At 42.5% G+C, this 27,928-nt stretch overlaps 1 protein-coding gene across 5 annotated transcripts in view; it reads right to left on the bottom strand.

Annotated features, from left to right (window-relative positions):
* GRIA4 (glutamate ionotropic receptor AMPA type subunit 4) overlaps positions 1-27,928 on the bottom strand; it is a 491,449-nt gene that overhangs the window by 342,507 nt on the left and 121,014 nt on the right. For all 5 annotated transcript variants that reach the window (XM_069759215.1, XM_069759217.1, XM_069759214.1 and 2 more), the window contains exon 3: positions 4,383-4,622. In XM_069759215.1, the coding sequence (XP_069615316.1) occupies positions 4,383-4,622 (240 nt within the window). The remainder of the gene's footprint in view (positions 1-4,382; positions 4,623-27,928) is intronic.

Here is a 27,928-nt window from a genome sequence, read left to right as displayed (position 1 = left end):
AGAATTGGCTGGAATTGAGATTGGACGCCATGTCGCGTTTGGAGAGCCCCTGATGTGCCTAAACAGTGGAAACCCCCCACAAGTGACACCATTTTGGAAACTAGACCCCTTAAGGAACTTATCTAGATGTGTGGCGAGCACTTTGAACCCCCATGTGCTTCACAGAAGTTTATAACGTAGAGCCGTGAAAAAAAAAATTGCATTTTTTCTACAAAAATGATCTTTTTGCCCACAAATTTTTATTTTCACAAGGGTAACAGGAGAAATTAGACCACTAAAGTTGTTGTGCAATTTCTCCTGAGTACGTCGATACCCAATATGTGGGGTAAACCACTGTTTGGGCGCACCGCAGAGCTTGGAAGAGAAAGAGTGCCGTTTTACTTTTTCAATGTAGAATTGGCTGGAATTGAGATCGGACGCCATGTCGCGTTTGGAGAGCCCCTGATGTGCCTAAACAGTAGAAATCCCCCACAAGTGACCCCATTTTGGATACTAGACCGCCCATGGAACTTATCTAGATGTGTGGTGAGAACCTTGAATGCCCAAGTGCTTCACAGAAGTTTATAATGCAGAGCCGTGAAAATAAAAAATATTTTTTTTTTCCACAAAAAAGATTTTTTAGCCACCAAATTTTTATTTTCACAAGGGTAACAAGAGAAATTGGACCCCAAATGTTGTTGTCCAATTTGTCCTGAGTATGCTGGTACCCCATATGTGGGGGTAAACCACTGTTTGGGCGCACGGCAGAGCTCAGAAGGAAGGAGCGCCGTTTTGGAATGCATACTTTGATAGAATGGTCTGCGGGTATTATGTTGCGTTTGCAGAGCCCCTGATGTACCTAACCAGTAGAAACCCTCCACAAGTGACCCCATTTTGGAAACTAGACCCCCCAAGGAACTTATCTAGATGTGTGGTGAGAACTTTGAATGCCCAAGTGCTTCACAGAAGTTTAGAATGCAGAGTCGTGAAAATAAAAAATATTTTTTTTTCCACAAAAAAGATATTGTAGCCCCCAAGTTTTTATTTTCACAAGGGTAACAGGAGAAATTGGACTGCAATAGTTGTTGTCCAATTTATCCCGAGTACGCTGATGCGCCATATGTGGGGGTAAACCACTGTTTGGGCGCACGGCAGAGCTCGGAAGGGAAGGAGCGCCTTTTTGGAATGCAGACTTTGATAGAATGGTCTGTGGGCATTATGTTGCGATTGCAGAGCCCCTGATGTACCTAAACTGTAGTAACCCCCCACAAGTGACCCCATTTTGGAAACTAGACCCCCCAAGGAACTTATCTAGATGTGTGGTGAGAACTTTGAATGCCCAAGTGCTTCACAGAAGTTTAGAATGCAGAGTCGTGAAAATAAAAAATATTTTTTTTTCACAAAAAAGGATTTTGTAGCCCCCAAGTTTTTATTTTCACAAGGGTAACAAGAGAAATTGGACCCCAGAAGTTGTTGTCCAATTTATCCCGAGTACGCTGATGCCCCATATGTGGGGGTAACCCACTGTTTGGGCGCACGGCAGAGCTCAGAAGGGAGGGAGCACCATTTGACTTTTTGAGCGCAAAATTGGCTGTCGTATTTGGAGACCCCCTGATGTACCTAAACAGTGGAAACCCCCCAATTCTAGCTCCAACCCTAACCCCAACACACCCCTAACCCTAATCCCAACCTCATCCATAATCCTAATCACTAACCCTAACCATAATCACAACCCTTACCCCAAAACAACCCTAATGTCAACCCTAACCATAACCCTAATCAAAACCCTAAATCCAACACACCCCTAATCCTAATCTCAACCCTAACCTCAAACCTAACCCTAATCCCAATACACCCCTAATCACAACCCTAACCTTAACCCTAATCCCAAACCTAACCCTAATCCCAAGCGTAACCCTAATGCCAACCCTAACCCTAATACCAACCATAATCCAAACCCTAACCCTAATCCCAGCTCTAACCCTAACTTTAGCCCCAACCCTAGCCCTAACTTTAGCCCCAACCCTAACCCTAGGGCTACTTTCACACTTGCGTCGTTTGGCATTCCGTCGCAATCCGTCCTTTTGGACAAGAAACGGATCCTGCAAATGTGCCCGCAGGATGCGTTTTTTGCCCATAGACTTGTATTGCCGACGGATCGTGACGGATGGCCACACGTCGCGTCCGTCGTGCACTGGATCAGTTGTGTTTTGGCGGAGCGTCGGCACAAAAAAAGTTCAATGAAACGTTTTTTTGTACGTCGCATCCGCCATTTCTGACCGCGCATGCGTGGCCGTAACTCCGCCCCCTCCTCCCCAGGACATAGATTGGGCAGCGGATGTGTTGAAAAACTACAGCTGCTGCCCACGTTGTGCACAATTTTCACAACGTGCGTCGGTATGTCGGGCCGACGCATTGCGACGGCCCCGTACCGACGTAAGTGTGAAAGAAGCCTAACCCTAAGTTTAGCCCCAACCCTAACCCTAAATTTAGCCCCAACCCTAACCCTAAATTTAGCCCCAACCCTAACCCTAAATTTAGCCCCAACCCTAGCCCTAACCCTAGCCCTACCCCTAACCTAACCCTACCCCTAACCCTACCCCTAACCCTAACCTAACCCTACCCCTAACCTAACCCTAACCTAACCCTACCCCTAACCTAACCCTACCCCTAACCCTACCCCTAACCCTACCCCTACCCCTAACCCTACCCCTAACCCTAACCCTACCCCTACCCCTAACCCTACCCCTAACCCTAACCCTACCCCTAACCCTACCCTAACCCTAACCCTAACCCTACCCCTAACCCTACCCCTACCCCTAACCCTACCCCTAACCCTACCCCTAACCCTAACCCTAATTTTAGCCCCAACTGCTGTTCTCCTGCCGGCCGGCAGATGGAGACAGATGGCGGGCGCACTGGGCATGCGTCCGCCATGTTCTGCTGCCGGCGGCCAGGAGGAGCAGCAAGAGGATCCAGGGACCTAGGTGAGTATGCTAGGGTCCCCGAATCCCCCTATTTCTCTGTCCTCTGATGTGCGATCACATCAGAGGACAGAGAATTACACTTTACTTTTTTTTTTTTTTGCGGTCGCCGGTAAACAGTTAATTACCGGCGATCGCAAAACAGGGGTCGGTAATACCGACCCCGATCGTGCTCTTTGGGGTCTCGGCTACCCCCGGCAGCCGAGACCCCAAAGATTCTCCCAGTGCGCAGTGCGCCCGCCATTTTGAAGATGGCGGCGCCCACCGGGAGACACGAGGAGCATCGGGGGAGCTAGGTGAGTATTGGGGGGCCACCTGGGACCCCTTTTCTCTGTCCTCCGATGTGCGATCACATCGGAGGACAGAGAAATTAAAAAGAGATCGCTTTTTTTTTTGTTTTTTGCGATCGCCGGTAAACGGTTAATTACCAGCGATCGCAAATGCGGGGTGGGTTAAAAACCCCCCGAATCATGTTCTCTGGGGTCTCGGCTACCCTCGGCAGCCGAGACCCCGGAGAAAATCGGCCTCTGGGGGGCGCTATGGACTTTTTCCACAGCGCCGTTAATTAACGGCGCTGTGGTTTAAGTACCCTTAGCGGCCGCCGTTAAAAGGCGTATCGGCGGTCGCTAAGGGGTTAAGAAGGGTTTGTCTAAGTAATAAGAACAAAAACTGGTCACATTTCACCTTGTCTCAGGTCCTCTTTAAGAAAGGGTTAAGCAAGTAGTAAGAGCAAAAACTGTGCGCGTCTGACCTAGTCTCAGGTCCTCTTTAAGAAAGGGATGTCCAATTAGCAAGAGCAAAAACAGGTCACATTTAACCTAGTTTCAGGTCTTAACAAAGGCTTAAGCAAGTAGTAAGAGGAAAAACTTTTCACGTCTGACCTATAGTCTCAGGTCCTCTTTAAGAAAGGGTTGCCCAAGTAATAAGAGCAAACACTGTTCATGTCTGACCTATAGTCTCAGGTCCTCCTTAACAAAGGGTTGTCCAAGCAATAAGATCAAACACTGGACACGTCTAACCTAGTCTCAGGTCCTATATAACAAAGGGCTGCCCAAGTAATAAGAGCAAACACTGTTCATGTCTGACCTAGTCTCAGGTCCTCCTTAACAAAGGGTTGTCCAAGCAATAAGATCAAACACTGGACACGTCTAACCTAGTCTCAGGTCCTATATGACAAAGGGTTGTCCAAGCAATAAGATCAAACACTGGACACGTCTAACCTAGTCTCAGGTCCTATATGACAAAGGGTTGTCCAAGTAGCAAGAGAAAAAAATGGTCACGTCTGACCTAGTCTCAGGTACTTTTTAAGAAAGGGATGCTCAAGTAATAAGAGCAAAAACTGATCATGTCTATTAGAAAAAGGATTCAGAATGAAACGTGAGGTTCAGCTAATCCTGTAAAATACAGAACTTCACTTACCCCGGTCTGTGTCGTAAAGAAATACATAGTGATTCCAACCATAGTGATCCAGCAAACTTAACAGCGCTCCTCGTAACGACGGCCGCAGTTGTAGAACAAACTGGCTTTCTCCCTCAGTTGGGAAGCTGGGTGTGATGAGGGAGATGTGTAAAGCACTGCAGAACGAGGTCAAGGTGTGTACTGATCTCTTGTCATACAGTCCAAAGATGGCAAACACTCCTCTGGAATACTGGGAGCAAACTGGAAGGAAGGAGACACAGAAAGAACAATTAGACAATGGATAAAAATACCGACTGCGCGGAACACAACGGGGAAAATGTATCAAAGTTGTTTAAAGAGAAACTTTTGAAAGTAATTGAAGCAATCTGATTGGTTGCTTTTTAAAAAACCCCTCAAATGAAACAAATAATTAGTATATTCACATCTACAACAACTGTAAAAAGTCTCATGCCCACAAAGGGGTTGTCTAGGGTTAGTAAAACGTGACCGCTTTCTTTCAGAAACAGCGCCACTCCTAACCACGGATTGCACTTGTTATTGCAACTAACCCCTATGGAAATACATTTAGTTGCAATATCATGTGTTGTGCGTCAAAGTAATACTGGACAACCCCTTTAAGCATGATTTGACACCAAACTACCATTAAACATGTGCGGTAACCCAATGGAACATGCCACATCTTTTACCCTGAGAATTCATGTAAAGGCCTTTTAGCGTCTAGATATGAAATCAAACGCATATGTTGGGACGGTTTGAGCCAATAAATCTGGAAAAGGTGCTATGTTCTCATGTTGGATTGTCAAAGACATTTTTTTTAATGCAAATAAAAATCATTATTTTTCACACAATCACATAATGAGACAAATGGATTTTGGTGGTACTGTCACTTTAAAGGGAAGCCATCATCAGAAAGTGATCTATTGCTTAAATCAGGCGTTTGTGTTAATTTTTTTTTTTTTAAGTTTTGTCAATTTTTTTTCAAATCGCATTCTGTATTAATAAAAATAATAATAATATTCATTTTTATATAGTGCCAACATATTCCGCAGCGCTTTACAGTTTGCACACATTATCATCGCTGTCCCCGATGGGGATCATAATCTAGATTCCCCATCAGTATGTCTTTGGAATGTGGGAGGAAACCGGAGAACCCGGAGGAAACCTACAAAAACATGGGGAGAACATACAAACTCCTTGCAGATGTTGTCCTTGGTGGGATTTGAACCCAGGACTCCAGCGCTGCGAGGCTGCAGTGCTAACCACTGAGCCACCGTGTCACCCTAAATGTAAAGATAAAAATGAGAATTGCAATTTTCACATCGGCTACTGGGGCTATTTCTAGACTCTAATTTCCTGTTGTTTCAGGAAATCCACATGTACATTAGCATCAGGCTCATATGTCCATATTTATAACGGACCCAAAATCAGGGGAGCCATGTCATCTTCTGGTGTAGATCCACAGTGTTTTATCAAGACCTAAGTCAGCGTATTGGAGATGGAAATTTCATTTTCCATCAGGACTTGGCCCCTGTCCACACTACCAAAAGTACCAATACCTGGCTTATAAACAATAGTATCACTGTGCTTGATTGGCAGCAAACTCACCTGACCTTAACCCCATACCCCATAGAGGAAGTTGAGACACCAGACCCAACAATGCATATGAGCTGAAGGCTGCTATCAAAGCAACCTGGGCTTCCATAACCTCTCAGCAGCTCCACAGGCTGATCGCCTCCATGCCACACCGCATTGATGCAGTAATTGATGCAAAACGAGCCCCGACCAAGTATTGAGTGCATTTACTAAGCATACATTTCAGTAAGCCAACACTTCGGATTTTAAAATCGTTTTTCAAGCTGGTGTTATAAAGTATTGTAACTTACTGAGATAATGACTTTTGGGTTTTCAATGGCTGTAAGCCATAATCATCAACATTAACAGAAATAAACACTTGAAATAGATCACTCTGTCTGTAATGACTCTATATAATATATGAGGTTCACTTTTTGTATTGAAGAACTGAAATAAATTAACTTTTTGATGATATTTTAATTTAGTGATAAGCACTTGTATATACTATATATATATACATATATATATCTCGTATATATTTGTTCAGAATTTATCTTTAGAATTTCTTTTTAGCAAAACTACAAAAAAAACAACATTGTCTGTATATTATCACTATTCCAACCGCTTGTCTCGCTCTTTACTTCCAACTCCAGAAACATAGTTTTGCGTCCCTCTCCTGAGAAGTGATGGATATTGTGAAGTTGTAGGACGCGCTGGTAATAACACATAATTCTAGCTGCCAGTAATTCGGTACAGGGAGGATGTGGCTTTTTCTTTTCAGAGTGTAACATTCATAAATCATAAAACATTAAAGAATTGGATAACCACCAGCTGGGATGTAAAATACCAGCGTCTATCTTAGTTTAATTAGGCAGGAATACATTTGTGTAAGATATTCCAATTAAACAGGGACTCCATAAATTATTGCTGATTAATAAATAAAATATTTGCTCACAGCTCCAATGTAAAATCCTACATCAAAACTATGAGAAAAATAAAACCCAATATACAGGCTTACTACAGTACACACACTTCTTGTCAATGTGCTCTTCTGCTAAATGGGTTCTTCTATCTGGACAAAACCATCTCCAAGTTGGGGCTACACAGCGATTCTGACCATTACACAGGTCGTGCAGCCAAAGGTTACTATGTGCAATATTACGAGGGCGAGTCCAAAAATGATGGATGGTATACGCCAAGAGGAAAGGGACCGGATGGTATACATCGGGGGTTGAGAGGTCAAATGGTATACACCAGGGGGTGAGAAGCCAGATGGTGTACACTGAGATTACTCTGGGGGCAAGAGGCCAAATGTTATACATTGGGTGGCAAGTGGCCAGAAGTTATACACTGGGGGTAGAGACCAGAAGTTATACACTGGAGGTGATGGGGCCGGACATTGTACAACAGGGGTGAGGGGCAGGGCCGGCGTCAGCACACGGCGCACCCGGTCAAGTGCCGGAGCTCTAGCGAGATGGGGGGGGGCTCATTTTGATAAGTGTGACAAACTTTTTACTATTGATGCTGCCTAGCGGCATCAATAGTAAAACGATATAATATTAAAAATAATTTAAAAATCGTGATATTCTCACCTTCCAGCGGTCCCCACAGCCTTCCCGATGCTCGCGATGCTGCCGGCAACGCCCGTTCCCAGTAATGCCTTGCGAAATGACCCCAGATGACGTGAGACTGCTACGTCATCACAGGCTATTGTTGCAAGACTAAGTGGCTATGTTATATGCTACAAGGATGTGCTATATATTACGAGGGCTGTGTTATATGCTACATGGCTGTGGTATATGCTACGTGGGCTGTGTTATATGTGAAGTGGCTGTTATACATTATGTGGCTGTGTTATATACTACGTGGCTGTGTTATATACTACATGGCTGTGCTATATGCTATGTGGCTGTGCTATACACTACGTGGCTGTGTTATATACTACGTGGCTGTGCTATATACTACTTGGCTGTGCTATACACTATGTGGCTGTGCTATATACTACGTGGCTGTGTTATATACTACATCGCTGTGCTATATGCTATGTGGCTGTGCTATACACTACGTGGCTGTGTTATAAACTACATGGCTGTGCTATATACTACGTGGCTGTGCTATATGCTACTTGGCTGTGCTATATGCTATGTGACTGTGCTATATACTACGTGGCTGTGTTATATGCTATGTGGGCTGTGTTATATACTACGTGGCTGTGATATACTATGTGGCTGTGTTATATACTATGTGGGCTGTGTTATATACTACGTGGGTTGTGTTATATACTACGTGGCTGTGCTCTATGCTATGTGGCTGTGCTACATCCTACGTGGCTGTGATATACTACGTGGCTGTGTTATATACTACGTGGGCTGAGTTATATACTATGTGGGCTGTGTTAGATACTACGTGGCTGTGCTATATACTACGTGGGCTGTTATATACTACATGGCTGTGCTATATACTATGTGCCTGTGCTATATACTTCGTGGGCTGTTATATACTATGTGGGATGTGTTATATACTACGTAGCTGTGCTATATACTTCGTGGGCTGTTATATACTACGTTGGATGTGCTATATACTACGTGGCTGTGCTATATACCACGTGGCTGTGCTATATACCACATGACTGTGCTATATTCTACCCATTTTGCACTTTTACAAATGTTCTACGTTAATACTTTCTAATGATTACTTGAAAAAGTTTTCCATTAAAAATTTGTCATATTCAATGTATGCAGTTTTTTCTTTGCAGCAAATTCAGCTAACAATAAAATTCCCACTGAGGAAGAGGGAGTAGGTCACAGAAATATGCATATAAGGGGTTGACTTATAAAGCCCCTCTGCTGTATGGTATTGTAGAATTTACAATAGCTATCACTCATGTAAGAAGTGAAATCTGGCATTGTACTATACCTAGATTTCTCTGCTGTATCTGTGCATCATGAATCGTGGTATGTGTTAATGGGGGAGAGGGGGTTAAGGGGGGGGCACTGAGACTCTTTCACCCGGGGCCCTCAAAAACTTGGCGCCGGCCCTGGTGAGGGGCCAGATATTATACACTGGAGGCAACGACCAGACGTTACATACTGGAGGCAAAGGGCCAGATGTTATACACCGGGGGAACATGGGACTGAATGAAAAACCTGAATTCACTGATTAATGTGTGTGTCCCAATACTTTTTGGCCGTATAATGTACGTAAGTATGTCTAACATATATGTATCTACCTATATATCTTATTCTATTATCCATCATCTATCTATTATTTACTGTATCTATTATCTATCTAATATCTATCTATCTATCTATCTCATATCTATCATCTATCTATATGTCTATCTATTATCTATCATCTATCTATCTATAGTAACATAGTAACATAGTAACATAGTTAGTAAGGCCGAAAAAAGACATTTGTCCATCCAGTTCAGCCTATATTCCATCATAATAAATCCCCAGATCTACGTCCTTCTACAGAACCTAATAATTGTATGATACAATATTGTTCTGCTCCAGGAAGACATCCAGGCCTCTCTTGAACCCCTCGACTGAGTTCGCCATCACCACCTCCTCAGGCAAGCAATTCCAGATTCTCACTGCCCTAACAGTAAAGAATCCTCTTCTATGTTGGTGGAAAAACCTTCTCTCCTCCAGACGCAAAGAATGCCCCCTTGTGCCCGTCACCTTCCTTGGTATAAACAGATCCTCAGCGAGATATTTGTATTGTCCCCTTATATACTTATACATGGTTATTAGATCGCCCCTCAGTCGTCTTTTTTCTAGACTAAATAATCCTAATTTCGCTAATCTATCTGGGTATTGTAGTTCTCCCATCCCCTTTATTAATTTTGTTGCCCTCCTTTGTACTCTATCTAGTTCCATTATATCCTTCCTGAGCACCGGTGCCCAAAACTGGACACAGTACTCCATGTGCGGTCTAACTAGGGATTTGTACAGAGGCAGTATAATGCTCTCATCATGTGTATCCAGACCTCTTTTAATGCACCCCATGATCCTGTTTGCCTTGGCAGCTGCTGCCTGGCACTGGCTGCTCCAGGTAAGTTTATCATTAACTAGGATCCCCAAGTCCTTCTCCCTGTCAGATTTACCCAGTGGTTTCCCGTTCAGTGTGTAATGGTGATATTGATTCCTTCTTCCCATGTGTATAACCTTACATTTATCATTGTTAAACCTCATCTGCCACCTTTCAGCCCAAGTTTCCAACTTATCCAGATCCATCTGTAGCAGAATACTATCTTCTCTTGTATTAACTGCTTTACATAGTTTTGTATCATCTGCAAATATCGATATTTTACTGTGTAAACCTTCTACCAGATCATTAATGAATATGTTGAAGAGAACAGGTCCCAATACTGACCCCTGCGGTACCCCACTGGTCACAGCGACCCAGTTAGAGACTATACCATTTATAACCACCCTCTGCTTTCTATCACTAAGCCAGTTACTAACCCATTTACACACATTTTCCCCCAGACCAAGCATTCTCATTTTGTGTACCAACCTCTTGTGCGGCACGGTATCAAACGCTTTGGAAAAATCGAGATATACCACGTCCAATGACTCACCGTGGTCCAGCCTATAGCTTACCTCTTCATAAAAACTGATTAGATTGGTTTGACAGGAGCGATTTCTCATAAACCCATGCTGGTATGGAGTTAAACAGTTATTCTCATTGAGATAATCCAGAATAACATCCCTCAGAAACCCTTCAAATATTTTACCAACAATAGAGGTTAGACTTACTGGCCTATAATTTCCAGGTTCACTTTTAGAGCCCTTTTTGAATATTGGCACCACATTTGCTATGCGCCAATCCTGCGGAACAGACCCCGTCGCTATAGAGTCCCTAAAAATAAGAAATAATGGTTTATCTATTACATTACTTAGTTCTCTTAGTACTCGTGGGTGTATGCCATCCGGACCCGGAGATTTATCTATTTTAATCTTATTTAGCCGGTTTCGCACCTCTTCTTGGGTTAGATTGGTGACCCTTAATATAGGGTTTTCATTGTTTCTTGGGATTTCACCTAGCATTTCATTTTCCACCGTGAATACCGTGGAGAAGAAGGTGTTTAATATGTTAGCTTTTTCCTCGTCATCTACAACCATTCTTTCCTCACTATTTTTTAAGGGGCCTATCTATCTGCCTCCAGTTTTTCTGGATTTTTATCTATCTATCTATCTATCTATCTATCTATCTATCTATCTATCTATCTATCTATCTATCTATCATCTGGTATGTATTATCTATCTATCTATCTATCTATCATCTGTTATTTATTATCTATCTATCTATCTATCTATCTATCTATCATCTGTTATCTATCTATCTATCTATCTAAAAAAGTTCAAAAAAAGAGGCAGCACTCCATAATACAATGTAAAAATGTGCAGGGTTTAATTTACCCACATGTTCAGGCAACGTTTCAGCTCACATTGAGCCTTTCTCAAGCCTTTTCGAAAGGCTCAATGTGAGCTGAAACGTTGCCTGAACATGTGGGTAAATTAAACCCTGCACGTTTTTACACTGGATTATGGAGTGCTGCCTCTTTTTTTGAACTTTTATGGAAACTTGGATAATTGTTGGACTGATTGTCTGGGGGCCTTGCACCCGAAGATAAGTATATCTGTGCTGTTCCCTTTTCTTTTTTGTTATCTATCTATCTATCTATCTATCTATCTATCTATCTATCTATCTATCTATCTATTCTATCCATCTATCTATCTCTTAGAATATGGTAAACATGTTTTGCTTTTTGCCAGTTGTTTCAGTATAACAAGTAGAATTGGGTAAATATTTGCTTCTTTCTCTTTTGTTGTTACGTCTGTTTTTGATAAATAATTCCTTTATAAGATCCATCCACAAATACAAAGACTTTCAAGAAATCTTCCTTTGCTTTATCTTCCTGCTATCTAGAAATACTGTGACACCTGCAACCTACCGCCAAATTACTGGATGGTGCTTATCTGTCAAGTCTCCCCTTTGACAGTGACTTGGGAATCACTAAAAATGTATCGCTGTCTCCTTCTCCTCCGCAGTAACACAGCTAACAGCAGGTGTGCTTTCTCCTGAATGTTGAGAAATATGTCGATTTAAGGTTGTAATTTATTAATGCCATGTACACCCTGCAGGGCAGCCGTTTAGGGTTTTGTCAGATTGTCTTTGAATAAAAATCAACTTTCTGTCTATAAAAAATGATAATATTCTCAGGCATTTTATAGTATAATATATTTTTATAGCGTAAGAAACTTCTAGGTTAGAGGTTAGCAACAGAAAATTTCAGTATCCAAGTACAATGCAATGCGGCTCCGAAAAATCCAACAGAGCGTCTACTAAATGGGACTTGTGGGCAATGTGAATATTGTTCTGAAAGTGAAAGTCTATGTGATATCTCTATATTATATCCTTAGGTACAACTTATTTTATCTTATTACATCCATGAAGGGCTTAGACTTTTTTTTTTAACATATACAGCGTTCCATAAGATGAGAGTAAATGAAAATGCCCACAATATTGTGACTGTGCTATGTTTTTCTTTCTTAACCCTGCTGTTGTCTTCGGTCAAAAACGACCGACCTTGAACTTCAATATTCTATAAAATATTCAAGATGTGGCTCTGAAACCTGTGGCCGACCGACCCATCCTCATTTAAGTCAATCAACCACAAGTTTCAGAACCGCATCTTGAACACCCCAAAAAATACCAAAGTTCAAAATCGGTCTCCCCAGACCGAAGACAACAGCAGGGTTTTAAAGAAATGTACCCACTTGGGTAAGACTGTGGTGGCCATGGTCAGGAAAGTGTCTAGGCATTTCAACTGTTCTCACGTGGCAAATGCTTTGCAAAATAAGAATGGTCTGTCTGATCACAACCTGATTTGCTATGTTGCAATTGAAAGATATGCAATTGAAAACATGAACAGCATCATAAAGAGGTGACTGATTATACCATGCTAGAAGCCAAGTAGAGCTTGGGTTTCTTTGAAATCTACTATTGACAGCTAGTGAGGGAAGCATGTCGCCGCCTGGAGCCCTTCAAATAAGATACTAAATTTGGCAGTATAGAAAACTCTGGCATCTCCTTTTACTTTTACAGCATATTGTAAAAAACACAAACATCCAACAAAGGATGAAGAAAAAGAACAGTAATTTCAACATGATCATCACTGCTCTAGGGCTGTTGGGGACCCTCAAGATAAATGTTACATGCAGCAAGATGTGGAAGAGCGGGTAAGAGGAGCAGCAGCAAATGGATGTGGATGTTGGGGGTGAAATTGAATTTCCTAGGCACAAGCAGAGGATGAAACTGATAGTTACACTTAAATTGAGGATGATGACGTTAACCATGACAAACAACCATAATGGCGGAATCCGGAAAGTAAACCAATGTGGCCCATGGTTGTACTTGCGAGCATGGCAAGATGAATGCTTGATCGCTTGTGGGATCACAGACATATCACTAGATTCTCATTCTTTTAGACCTTTGCTATACAAGCAAAGTTGGAGAATTTTTTTTCTGGCTTCCAAAAGGGAGTCAAAATTGGTGTATTAACAGAAAAAGCCATGTTCCTTGATTGGAGTAATTTCTCTGGCATTTACGGTACCCTTACTTCAGAGCCAAAAGACTTTTGGGTGACCACATTAGACTAGTGGCAAGAACTGGCCCAGTGTGTCATAGGTATACTATTATTTCCAGCCTATTGTGTCAGAAGACCCATGACCTAGGACGCAAACCCAGCTTTCTGACAATGGGCACTACATTGCAACCCAAAATCCTTTGGTAATCTTCAGATTTCATGATGCCTTGCACACAGTCATTGCACTCAGTTCCACAGGCAGCAAGAGAACCCTAAAACATCTTTGAACCTCCACCATATTTGACTGTAGGTACTGTGTTCTTTTCATTGTAGGCCTCATTCTGCTTACGGTAAACAGTATATTGATGTGCTTTAACAAAAAACTCCATTTTGGTCTCATCTGTCCACAACATGCTTTTCTAGAAGGATTTTGGCTTACTCACGTACATTTTGGCAAACTGCAGGCTAGCTTTGTTATGTCTGTGTCAGCAGTGGGGTCCTCCTGGGTCTTCTGCCATAGTGTTTCATTTCATTCAGATGTCAATGGATAGTTGAGCACACTGAGGATGCAGGACAGCTTCAATTTCTTTGGAACGTGATTAGGACTGCTTTTTCACCATCTGGACTATCCTGCATTGCTACCTTTCATCAATATTTCTCTGCCGTCCATGTCCGGGGAGATTATCTACAGTACCATGGGTTGTAAACTTCTTGATTATCTTGTGCATTGTGGAGAAAGAAACATCAAGATCTCTGGAGATGGACTTGTAACCTTGAGATTGTTGATATTCTTCAACAATTTTGATTCTCGAGTCCTCAGACAGTTCTCTTCTCACCTTTCTGTTCTCCATGCTTAGTGTGGCACCCACAGACACACAATACAATACAATCCCTCAATGCCTATCTGCTATTTCATCCTTCTTATCAGCTTGATTTCTAAAACTTAACATGGACAAAACAGAATTCATCGTCTTTCCCCCATCTCACGCGACCCTCTGAACAAACCTATCCATTACAGTAAACGGCTGCCCACTCTCCCCAGTCCCACAAGCTCGCTGCCTCGGGTTAATCCGTAACACTGATCTCTCCTTCAAACCACATATCAAAGCCCTTTCCACTTCCTGCCGCCTTCAACTCAAAAATATTTCATGGATCCGTACATTCCTAAACCAAGAATCTGCAAAAGCTCTAGTCCATGCCCTCATCATCTCCCGCCTCGACTCCTGTAACCTCCTGCTCTGTGGCCTCGCCTCTAACACTCTCGCACCCCTCCTATCTATTCTAAACTCAGCTGCCCGACTAATCCACCTGTCCCCCGCTATTCCCCAGCCTCTCCCCTCTGTCAATCCCTTCACTGGCTCCTCATTACCCAGAGACTCCAGTACAGAACCCTAACCATGACATACAAAGCCATCCACAACCTGTCTCCTCCATACATCTGTGACCTCGTCTCCCGGTACTTACCTGCACACAACCTCCGATCCTCACAAGATCTCCTTCTCTACTCCCCTCTTATCTCCTCTTCCCACAATCGTATACAAGATTTCTCTCACGCATCACCTCTACTCTGGAACCCTCTACCACAACATATCAGACTCTCGCCTACCATCGAAACCTTTAAAAAGAACCCGAAGACCCACCTCTTCCGACAAGCCTACAACCTGCAGTAACCACCGATCCACCAAACCGCTGCACGACCAGCTCTACCCTCACCTACTGTATCCTCACCCATCCCTTGTAGATTGTGAGCCCTCGCGGGCAGGGTCCTCTCTCCTCCTGTACCAGTTATGACTTGTATTGTTCAAGATTATTGTACTTGTTTTTTATTATGTATACCCCTCCTTACATGTAAAGCGCCATGGAATAAATGGCGCTATAATAATAAATAATAATAAATAAATGCAAAGAATCAGTCAACTTCTCCCCTTTATACAATTTATTACGTGATGCTGATGTGGTTCAGGAATGTATGCTAAGCAGCAAGAATACAGTGTCCTGTGTGGAAATACTTTATAGATATCTTAATTATAGCTACATTGTATATTTCAATTTAAATGGAATCTGTCAGCAGGATTTTCTATTTAATCTGAGATCAGCATTTTATACAGCAAAAGAGCCTGATTCCAGGGATATGTCACTTATCAGGCTGTGTGTTTTGGTTTCAATATAATCAGTGTTTTATCAGCAGGAGACTAGAGCTCACATGCCAGGCAGTCAGGCTAATCTCTGTAACCCCGCCCCCATCACGGATTGGCAGCTTGTTGACAGTGCACAGAGGAGACTGCCAATCAGGGGTGTGGGCCTCCTGACCACTGCTACATTTACAACAGATAAAACAAGGATTCTATTAAAACTACAGCAAGCAGCCCAGTAAGTGATACATCGTTGGGATCAGGATCTCTGCCCCTACATCATCCAGCTCTCAGATTACATACCCGCTTCACTTTATTTCATAGGATAGTGTAGAACACAACATTACAATTATTCCCATCTCCTAAATTCTGCTTCCTGTATATCTTGATTCCTTTCTATCACCAATCTGCTGCATTATTAGCATTACTGTAAGCCACCATGAAAGTAGCAGATACCGTTTCATCACTCTTCTCCTATGAAACATATCTGTTTCGCTTATTTTTTGCCGACGGTTACATCTTAAAGTAATTCAGCTTTTCCCGGTACTTACACAGCAAATGTAATGATGTCTTCTACTACAAGGCGTTGGGGGAGAAGCTTTTCATCTCAAGAAGCAAGTCAGAAAATGTTGAAAAATACATTAGTGAGATTGGTACGTTTTAGCATCTGTTTTAGGAACATTACAAGTAAATTTCACTAATACAAGAACAATTATGATGAATTTATGTCATGCTGACTGTCAGGAGGCCACTAGAGGCAGCAGGGTGGCCATGAGATGGTTTCTTCTCTACATTTAACGTATACATTAAATAATATAGAAAAGCATCGTCCTGCTGTCCTCATCCCCCACAACTAATATGTGCTGTTACATGTGCAGGAACCTCTCAAACCTCGGAAAATGCTATTTACCTGCGGAATATAATGACACGGTATAAGTAAGCATGATAATAAGATATAGGGTTAATCTGCAGTTGCAGCCGGGTTATCTTACTGTCAGTGCAACTACTGGGGAAAAAATGTACTTACCATATATACCCGTGTATACGTCGACCCGAGTATAAGCCGAGGCACCTAATTTTGCCAGGAAAAACTGGGAAAACTTATTGACTTGAGTATGCATTGTCCCCTCATCCCTATCCTTGTCTGCATGGCTCCTCATCGCCATCCTTGTCTGCATGGCTTCTCATCCCTATCCTTGTCTGCATGGCTTCTCATCCCTATCCTTGTCTGCATGGCCCCTCATCCCCATACTTGTCTGCATGGCTCCTTATCCCCCTCCTGGTCTGCATGGCTCCTTATCCCCCTCCTGGTCTGCATGGCTCCTTATCCCCCTCCTGGTCTGCATGGCTCCTTATCCTCATCTTTGTCTGCATGGCTCCTCATCCCTATCCTTGTCTACATGGTTCCTCATCCCTATCCCTGTATGCATGGCAGCCATGAGAAAAGCATTAAAAAAAACGTACCTTTCCTGTGCCCTCGCTGCGTCTTGTTCCGGTGCCAGCAGCTCCAGTGGCCAAGCGATCATGCGTCCTCGCTCATTAAGGTAATGAAAATTCACTCCACTCCACACCTATGGGAGTGGAGAAAAGTGAATATTCATAACTCTTAAGTAGCGCGGACCCATGATCGCCAGGCAGCTGCTGAAAGCCCGTGGCCGACACTGTGCGTGCTATAAGAGAAATGAATACTCACTGCCATTGCAGTGAATATTCATTCCTCTTTAGCAGCTAGCACAGGCTTTAGCTGCAGGAGCTGGCTCCTGCCTTCTGTGACCCACTGCTCCCCCTCCCCCACCATCTTCTGGGACAACGACGTAAGTATTAGCCAAGGGGGGTGTTTTCAGCACAAAAAAATGTGCTGAAAAACTCGGCTTATATTCGAGTATATAAGGTAATTCCATAAAGGAGCCGCCAGTTTTCAGTCATGTAGGCATGCACAGATGGATTTCAGTCACTGCTCAGTGTTCAGTGACTGTAAGCATGCCTCAGCACTTTGATTGGCAGCCAGCTTTGCAATGATATGCTGTAAAGTGATCTGTCAATTAACGTGCTGGGGTTTGCTTACAGCAACTGCTCACAGTAGTGTGGTGACTGTAGCCACTTTGGGCACGCCCCTATGACTGAAAGCTGGAAGCTCACTGGAGGAAATAAGTTCATTTTCTCTCAGTAGCCGCTCTTTATCCAGCCCGGCAGCGCTCAATTAACTGTATTGACTGTATTAACTGTATCGGCAGGAAAATAGAGCTTTATGGGGTGACCGCTACCTTTAAACTTGTCATCCACTCGTCCTTAGTGGACAGTTAATCTTTACCATTATTCTGCCAGCACAATATGAACTGGAAGTTCCTCTCACTCATTTCCCAGCACTTATTGTTCCTGTCATTGCCAAATTTGTTTGCCTTGAACTGAAAGCTCACCTCTCTGCTATACCTGATTGCAGTCAGACAGACAGGAGAGTAAGAGCAGAGACATAAATAACAACCTCCATGATGTCGAGCCGCTGTATTTGGCTTTCAGTCCCAAGGATAAGTAAATGTCTTTTGTTGTAAAACACAAGAACTTGAGTTAACGTTGGCCCCATGCTCAAGGCCCACTAATGAACAGCAGCTTCGACAGTTGCCATAACATTTTGATTTTTTTGTCCACATAGACATATGAGGGCTTGTTTTTATGAGGGACAAGTTGTACTTTTTCGAATTGCACCATTGATTTTACCACATAGTGTACTGGAAATTGGGAAAAATCTTTGGCATGAGTGGTCAATGACCGGCAGGCAGATAGTTGCCTCTATTAGAAACTACGTGCCTTTTTTAAGTCCCGGATATCCCCTTTAATGGAGGGCTCGTTGGAGTATGGGGCATCAAAATCATTAAGAAGCACAATCCACCTAATGTATTTCCTCTTTGGCATGCACCTATATACTCGCTGCCAGAAATATGACTCTAGTGGAATAATATTTATGGCATAAGAAACACAGCCACTTATACCAAATTTAACAGGAGGGTGTAGCCACGTTCCGTCCCACCTAAGTTCCTCCACAGCTTCACCCATTTTGAAAAATTGAAAAAATGTTCAACTTTTCAAAACGTTTTAAAGCAGTTTTCCAGAATAATAGCTTTGATGAATTTGTCCCTTTTGCACTTTAGATGATTGAAACTACAAGTTGCATTTAGCATCCAAAAATAAAACTCCGGAAAACCCCCAAGGCCTAATGTTTTATTAGTATAATTTCAATATTTTATCACCTTCTAATCTCAAAGCGCAAGACAAGCGTTTTATTATTGAGTCATCGTAATTTCGCAGAGTACACTCCAAGTTCACTGCTTATTAAGTGAAGCGTGATCCGGAGAGTACAATGAAAAACTGGCAACTGGCAGCTATTAATTTGATGACTCTCTTTTGGGATTGTTCTTCGGGTCGGCCTTCAATCACTCTTCTTAATATGAGTTATACATTTGCTTGTCTGTTTCGAAAACGAGTCGGACAAATGTTCCCCCATTTAACATTCATATGTTGCCCTCCTAGAAAGAAGAGCCAGAAGAGTAGCTACAGTATGGGCCAAAAGTGGTCATCGCACCCTGGAACCCGTGCCATCAGGGACTCCAAAGACTTTTTTTTCACGAGTAAAAAATGGCTGGGTAAGAAAGGTGAAAGCTGTGTCTTCATACCTATATTTTGCATTGAGACCTAGGGGTTAAAAGGAGTCTATTAGCCACAACTAACATATACTAAGTGCTTTATAGGGGATAGTCAGTAAAAATAGGTCACATTTTTCCCCCCGTCCGTAAAATTTTGTTTTGCTTTTTTGGAAGCTAAAGAAACATTTACAGATTATTACGACTGTAATTATCTTCACTGGACAGTGAATGTAGCTCATGTCTGCATATCAGGATGAAGGGCTGTAGACATGGATCATTTATAGGGCACATTCAGACGGCCGCTCTATCGGGCCGAGCACTGACCGCAATGCTTGGACTGGCTAGCAGCTCTCCCGATAGCTGCTTAGAAATACATAAAGTGGTCAGGCTCGTTTGGGGAAGCCACCAGCCAGTCCGTGCACTGTGGTCCCATCTCGGTCCGATTTATATGGTCGTCTGACTGCACCCATAATCATATTGTGTTTTGACATTATGTCCGTAAGAAATATCTGTCCATGAGTTTTTGATAAACTATCTGGAAATAGTAAAAAGTGACGTTGTCAACGCTGGATAGACACCTCTAGTGCTCTAATTACTGCCCCTTCACTGGTGATTGACAGCGCTAGATTGCTTGGACTGTGCACAGTCTGCAAAGAAAGCTCAGACGAGCCAATGCTGTAGGTCACCAGTGAGGTAGACGGGGATATACAAAACCGGTGGGAAAGACTATGCATTGAGCGTCTTGGCCACACCTAGGGAACACCGATCACACTAATTAGCAAAATGGAGGCTGCAATTACATCACTGAAGGTACAATTTTTCATATGGGGTAAACCTCCTATAAGGCTATGTACTTAATTTCTACAGATAGTTTGGACTGACTGACCACCTTTAAAATGGATCTTCCAGATTAATATACTGCCCTATATAAGTATAGCATACTGTAGTCACAAGTCTGTACCTGTAGTAGCCAAAATGGCACAAAAAATGCCGTTTGGATGCAGTACAGCGGGGACATAGGGTGGTTTAAACACAAGAAGAGGGTTTGTACATCAGGAGCTCATTTCCCCGAATCCCCTCTCAACAAGATGTTCTTTGTGTATGCACAAACTGTATAGAGACTGTCAATCAATACCATAAGGGGCGGTGGGGTCACAAAGTGATGGGGAAAGCAATGTTCCCAAATGTAAAGACTACATACACAAACTATACTTTCATCGATCTTTATTTTAAAAAGCCATAATATTTTGGGGCAATTATGTCAACTAGGACTGAGATACTTAACATTGTGCCTCTGGTACAGAGCAATGAGTATGGGGGATCTGTGTTACTTATAGCTCCATACTGTGTGCTGCCATATAGTATTGTTCTCTACATGGTACCATGGCAGCAGAGATGAAGAGGCAAACCTGTTTATGGAGCAGACACTTAAAGTAGTAATGTGAACAATCCCTATAGAGAAGTTTGATATGCTTACAGCAGACAAAGGGTAGATCAGCAGGTCTGAGCCAGGAGGACACAAATGTAGGATGTCGGTAAATTGGTAGGACAAATTCCAAGGCAGAAGGTAAGAAACACTATGTATGTTTAATTTGGCCTTAAAAGGCCTTGGGTGAAGATGTAACTTACGGTAAGTTTGTCTTTGCTACCTGGGAAATCCAATGTGATACAGAGAAACAGGCAGTGGCCATGGGGGAGGCCTGGAGTCAAGACAGGTGCGTAACACATAGAAGTTGATTTGCAGGTTTACTGCACCTTGATTCTGCAAATCAATTTCCTCTCTTTTAAATCTATCTATCATCTATCTACCTATCTATCATCTATTATCTATCTATTATCTATCTATTATCTATCTATTATTATCTATTTATTCCATAGCTATCGATCTATCTATCTATCCCATATCTATTATCTATCTATCTATTATCTATATATCTATTATCTATCTACTATCTATATATCTATCATCTATCTATTATCTATCTATCCATTATCTATCTATTATCTATCTATTATCTATCTATTATTATCTATTTATTCCATAGCTATCGATCTATCTATCTATCCCATATCTATTATCTATCTATCTATTATCTATATATCTATTATCTATCTACTATCTATATATCTATCATCTATCTATTATCTATTATCTATCTATCCATTATCTATCTATTATCTATCTATTATCTATATATCTATTATCTATCTACTATCTATCTATCATCTATATATTATCTATCTATCTATTATCTATCTATTATCTATATATTATTATCTATCTATTATCGAAATATTATCTATCTATCTATTCCATATCTATTTATCTATCTATCTATCCCATATTGATCTATTATCTATCTATCTATTATCTATCCACTAGATGGTGGCCCGATTCTAACGCATCGGGTATTCTAGAATATGTATGCGTAGTGTATAGCACATCTGGACAGTACATTGCGCAGCCCACGTAGTACATTGTGCAGCCCACGCAGTATATTGCACAGCCACGTAGTATATTGCGCAGCCACGTAGTATATTGCGCAGCCCACATAGTACATTGTGCAGCCCACGTAGTATATTGCACAGCCACGTAGTATATTGCGCAGCCACGTAGTATATTGCGCAGCCCACGCAGTACATTGCACAGCCATGTAGTATATTGCCCAGTGACGTAGTATACAGTATAGAGCCACGTAGTATATTACCCAGTCACGTAGTACATTGCACAGCCACGTAGTATATTGCCCAGTCATGTAGTATATTGCACAGCCCACGCAGTATATTGCCCAGTGACGTAGTATACAGTACAGAGCCACGTAGTATATAACCCAGTCACGTAGTATATTGCCCAGTCACGTAGTACATTGCCCAGTCACGTAGTATATTGCCCAGTCACGTAGTACATTGCACAGCCACGTAGTATATTGCACAGCCACGTAGTATATTGCACAGCCACGCAGTAATAACAGCGTTAATGGAGTGCGTTACATCGTGGCATAACGCGGTCTATTAGCGCTGCCATTAATCCTGTGTGAGCGCTGACTGGAGGGGAGTACGGAGCGGGCACAGACTGCGGGGAGGAAGGAGCGGCCATGTTGCCGTCGGACTGCACCCATCACTGATGGTCGTGGCAATGGTCGTGGGCGTTTTGCCACGACCAATCAGCGACTTGGATTCCATGACAGACAGAGGCCGCGACCAATGAATATCTGTGACAGACAGAAGGACAGACAGAAGGACAGAAAGATGGAAGTGACCCTTAAACAATTATATAGTAGATTATCTATATACAGTTAGGGCCAGAAATATTTGGACAGTGACACAAGTTTTGTTATTTTAGCTGTTTACAAAAACATGTTCAGAAATACAATTATATATGTAATATGGGCTGAAAGTGCACACTCCCAGCTGCAATATGATAGTTTCCACATCCAAATCGGAGAAAGGGTTTAGGAATCATAGCTCTGTAATGCATAGCGTCCTCTTTTTCAAGGGACCAAAAGTAATTGGACAATGGACTCTAAGGGCTGCAATTAACTCTGAAGGCGTCTCCCTCGTTAACCTGTAATCAATGAAGTAGTTAAAAGGTCAGGGGTGGATTCCAGGTGTGTGGTTTTGCATTTGGAAGCTGTTGCTGTGAGCAGACAACATGCGGTCAAAGGAACTCTCAATTGAGGTGAAGCAGAACATCCTGAGGCTGAAAAAAAAGAAAAAATCCATCAGAGAGATAGCAGACATGCTTGGAGTAGCAAAATCAACAGTTGGGTACATTCTGAGAAAAAAGGAATTGACTGGTGAGCTTGGGAACTCAAAAAGGCCTGGGCGTCCACGGATGACAACAGTGGTGGATGATCGCCGCATACTTAATTTGGTGAAGAAGAACCCGTTCACAACATCAACTGAAGTCCAGAACACTCTCAGTGAAGTAGGTGTATCTGTCTCTAAGTCAACAGTAAAGAGAAGACTCCATGACAGTAAATACAAAGGGTTCACATCTAGATGCAAACCAGTCATCAATAACAAAAATAGACAGGCCAGAGTTAAATTTGCAGAAAAACACCTCAAGAAGCCAGCTCAGTTCTGGAAAAGTATTCTATGGACAGATGAGACAAAGATCAACCTGTACCAGAATGATGGGAAGAAAAAAGTTTGGAGAAGAAAGGGAACGGCACATGATCCAAGGCACACCACATCCTCTGTAAAACATGGTGGAGGCAACGTGATGGCATGGGCATGCATGGCTTTCAATGGCACTGGGTCACTTGTGTTTATTGATGACATAAGAGCAGACAAGAGTAGCCGGATGAATTCTGAAGTGTACCGGGATATACTTTCAGCCCAGATTCAGCCAAATGCTGCAAAGTTGATTGGACGGCGCTTCATAGTACAGATGGACAATGACCCCAAGCATACATCCAAAGCTACCCAGGAGTTCATGAGTGCCAAAAAGTGGAACATTCTGCAATGGCCAAGTCAATCTCCAGATCTAAACCCAATTGAGCATACATTTCACTTGCTCAAATCCAGACTTAAGACGGAAAGACCCACAAACAAGCAAGACCTGAAGGCTGCGGCTGTAAAGGCCTGGCAAAGCATTAAGAAGGAGGAAACCCAGCGTTTGGTGATGTCCATGGGTTCCAGACTTAAGGCAGTGATTGCCTCCAAAGGATTTGCAACAAAATATTGAAAATAAAAATATTTTGTTTGGGTTATGTTTATTTGTCCAATTACTTTTGACCTCCTAAAATGTGGAGTGTTTGTAAAGAAATGTGTACAATTCCTACATTTTCTATCAGATATTTTTGTTCAACCCTTCAAATTAAACGTTACAATCTGCACTTGAATTCTGTTGTAGAGGTTTCATTTCAAATCCAATGTGGTGGCATGCAGAGCCCAACTCGCGAAAATTGTGTCACTGTCCAAATATTTCTGGCCCTAACTGTATCTATTATCTATCTATCTATCTATCTATCTATCTATCTATCTATCTATCTATCTATCTATCTATCTATCTATCTATTATCTATTATCTATCTATTATCTATCAATTATCTATCAATTATCTATCTATCTATTATCTCTCTCTCCATCTGTGTGTATGTGTGCGTTTGAAATATTCATACAAGTGTAAAGTGTGTTTAATGTATAGGTGTGTATTGTGTACACTATGTGCGCTATATTGTGAATATGTAGGTGTTTAATGTGTGTGTATTTGTATAGCTGTTTTAATTGTGTCTATATTGTGTGTGTATTGTACTGTAAAATTCATACATGGTGCATTGGAGTGATAGATTGGGTCTGTCTAGCCTACGGTAAGTGTATTTATTTTCCACTTAGGTTAGAGAGGATCCAAGTTAAATCTGGTTCACACCAGAGTTGTCCTGTGCTCTGTCTGACCCCCATTTCCGTAGTTTATTCTGTTTTTGTGTACACCTCAGAAAAAGGTGGACACTGCCGAAAAGGAGGTCTGAGAGAAACAAAGAGACTCCATCTGCTTCCTTAAAGGGAACCTGTCACCCCGAAAATCGCGGGTGAGGTAATCCCACCGGCATCAGGGGCTTATCTACAGCATTCTGTAATGCTGTAGATAAGCCCCCGATGTTACCTGAAAAAGGAGAAAAAGACGTTAGATTATACTCACCCAGGGGCGGTCCCGCTGCTGGTCAGGTCGGATGGGCGTCTCCGGTCCGCTGCGGCGCCTCCCATCTTCATTACATGACGTCCTCTTCTAATCTTCAGCCACGGCTCCGGCGCAGGCGTACTTTGCTCTGCCCTGTTGAGGGCAGACAAAGTACTGCAGTGCGCAGGCGCCGGGCCTCTGACCTTTCCGGCGCCTGCGCACTGCAGTACTATCCTCTGCCCTCAAGAGGGCAGAGCAAAGTACGCCTGCGCCAGAGCCGTGGCTGAAGATCAGAAGAGGACGTCATGGAAAGAAGATAGGAGGCGCCGGAGCGGACCGGAGACGCCCATCCGACCTGACCAGCAGCGGGACCGCCCCTGGGTGAGTATAATCTAACGTCTTTTTCTCCTTTTTCAGGTAACATCGGGGGCTTATCTACAGCATTACAGAATGCTGTAGATAAGCCCCTGATGCCGGTGGGATTACCTCACCCGCGATTTTCGGGGTGACAGGTTCCCTTTTAAGTCAGCGGATATTGCCGTATTCAAAAGTGGCAAAAACGTGATGTGAACCTGGTCTTAATCTCCGTATGCTCTGGGTGGGAGAAAGCCACCATTTCTAGTCTACTAGGTTGGCTTAGGCTCCTTTCACACTAGCGTCGGAATCTCCCCGTCGCAATGCGTCGGGGAGAGATTCCGACGCTAGCGTTTGCTGCATTGCACAATGGAGGCAGCGGATGCATTTTTCCGGCGCATCCGCTGCCCCATTGTAAGGTGCGGGGGAGGTGGGGGCGGAGTTCCGGCCGCACATGCGCGGTCGGAAAAAGCGGTCCGTCAGGAGAAAAAAACGTTACATGTAGGGTTTTTTCTCCCGACAGTCCGCCAAAGCACGACGCATCCGTCGCAAGACGGATGCGAAGTGTGCCAATCCGTCGCAAATGCATCGTCGATAGAAGTCTATGGGGAAAAAACGCATCCTGCAAGCACTTTTGCAGGATGCGTTTTTTCTGCAAAACGACGCATTGTGACGGATTTAAAAAAAACGCTAGTGTGAAAGTAACCTTAGGTCTCATTATTAAACGCAGCTGGACTGAGACCTAGGGGGCATCTATAGCTGGACATTGTGGTCTCTGGACAGAGCATGGAGTCTGTTCTCAAGCTGCGTGTAAACTAAAGGTTACAGGTGACTATTATTTTGTTATAAGTAAGACAGACAGGGAAGTCATATTGTTTAGTAAGGGCTTAGATGAGAAGGATTTAGGATCTTACCCTCTTGTTACCTGTACTGAATTTACATTGCCGATAAAACACAAAAGGAGCCAAGCTTTGGTCATTTGAAGGCTGTTAGTATTTTTGTTGCCCTAACCACTGAGCTAAACCCCCACAGTACATATATCTAGGTATATACTGTATAGTAGCACTTTATATGTGCAATATTACAGTAATGTACACAGCATCATCAATTTTTTGGGGTGAATGTATTTCTAAAGGTGCTATTGGCATGAAATTATCATCAGATGTCATTAACAGCTAATCCAATCCACACAGGCAAATAAATCAAACCACAGATGTCCATAAATTAAGTTATGTGTAATAATGAGAAATGACACAGGGAAAAATTATTCAACATGCTTATTGAAATGTATTTAATACTTTGTACAAAAGCCTTCAATGCCATCAGTATGTTTTGCAACAGTAAGGTTGCAAAGGTATTGAGACAGCTCACTGGACTTACTCATCATGAGATGTTTCTTTTGTGGCATCTTGGTAATAAGACACCTATTTAAAGGCCATTAGTTCAATCAGCTGATATTATTTTTCACAAAAAAATGCTTTCTAATTACTGATAGATTTCAGATGGTGTCATGACTTTACATGGCTCATTGCACCTGTCTGTCTTCATGTGTTCAATACTTTTTCCCTGTGTCATATCTCATTATTACACATAACTTAACTTATGGACATCTATGGTTGATATCTTTGCTTGTGTGGATCGGATGGGTTGTTATTGACATCTAGTGAGAATTTCATGTCAATAGACCCTCTAGAAAAATAGTTACTTACAAACTTGGTGACTTGATCAATACTTATTTCACCATCCATATGTGGACAGAAGAAGAATCGAAGACTTTGAAATGTGGTACTGGAGAAGGATGTTATCAATACCATGGATGGCAAGAAAAACATATCAGCATTGGAACAAATCAAGCCAGACATCTCACTCAAAGCAAGGATCACCAAGCCACGACTTGCTTACTTTGGACACATTATACACACAGAGCAATCAATGGAGAAGGACATCATGGTTGGAAGAATAGAAGGAACAAGACGAAGAGGAAGACCACCAACACAGTGGCTTGATACAATCAAGATCGTGGCGGAGAAGATCTTGGTGGACCTATCTAGGCTTGCACAAGATCGATCTTCGTACAGAGAGTTCATCCATCAAGACGCCATGGCTTGAGATCAAGCTCGAGGCCGTTAAATAAAATATGTGCATAGAAAAATGGCACAATGTAAAGCCACATGATGTAGTGAGTAGTACGGTAGAATGTTTGAGACTTGACACCACTATGTATGTGACTATTAGCAGACACAAGGAGACCCTACACCTCCATGCTATGGAGGAATAGATACATGTACTACCCCATGGTATCTACCTACATCATCGGTAGGAATTCTCAATTACAAAGCACACATAGAATATCATCCAATATGCCCAATATGGCGTCTCCCAGTCCAAGAGCTTTCTATGCTTCTACACAGGCTCTCATCACCTAATGGCGAAGAAGATGTACTCATCCAAGACGAGGATCCCGCTCTCCAAGTGTCCCATGGCATGGACTCCCTTAGGCCTGTGTATTGCGAAATTTTAGGCGATGCTGAAAATATAAAAAAGTAGACTATCCCACGATTACAGTTTTTCGCCATGTGTGTGAGCCCTGACATGTAAATCTGAAAAATCTGCGAAGTGAACATCAA

The sequence above is a fragment of the Ranitomeya imitator genome, chromosome 3 (genome assembly GCF_032444005.1).
Source record: "Ranitomeya imitator isolate aRanImi1 chromosome 3, aRanImi1.pri, whole genome shotgun sequence".
NCBI lineage: Eukaryota > Metazoa > Chordata > Amphibia > Anura > Dendrobatidae > Ranitomeya > Ranitomeya imitator.
This window is presented reverse-complemented; position numbering and strand designations above follow the sequence as displayed.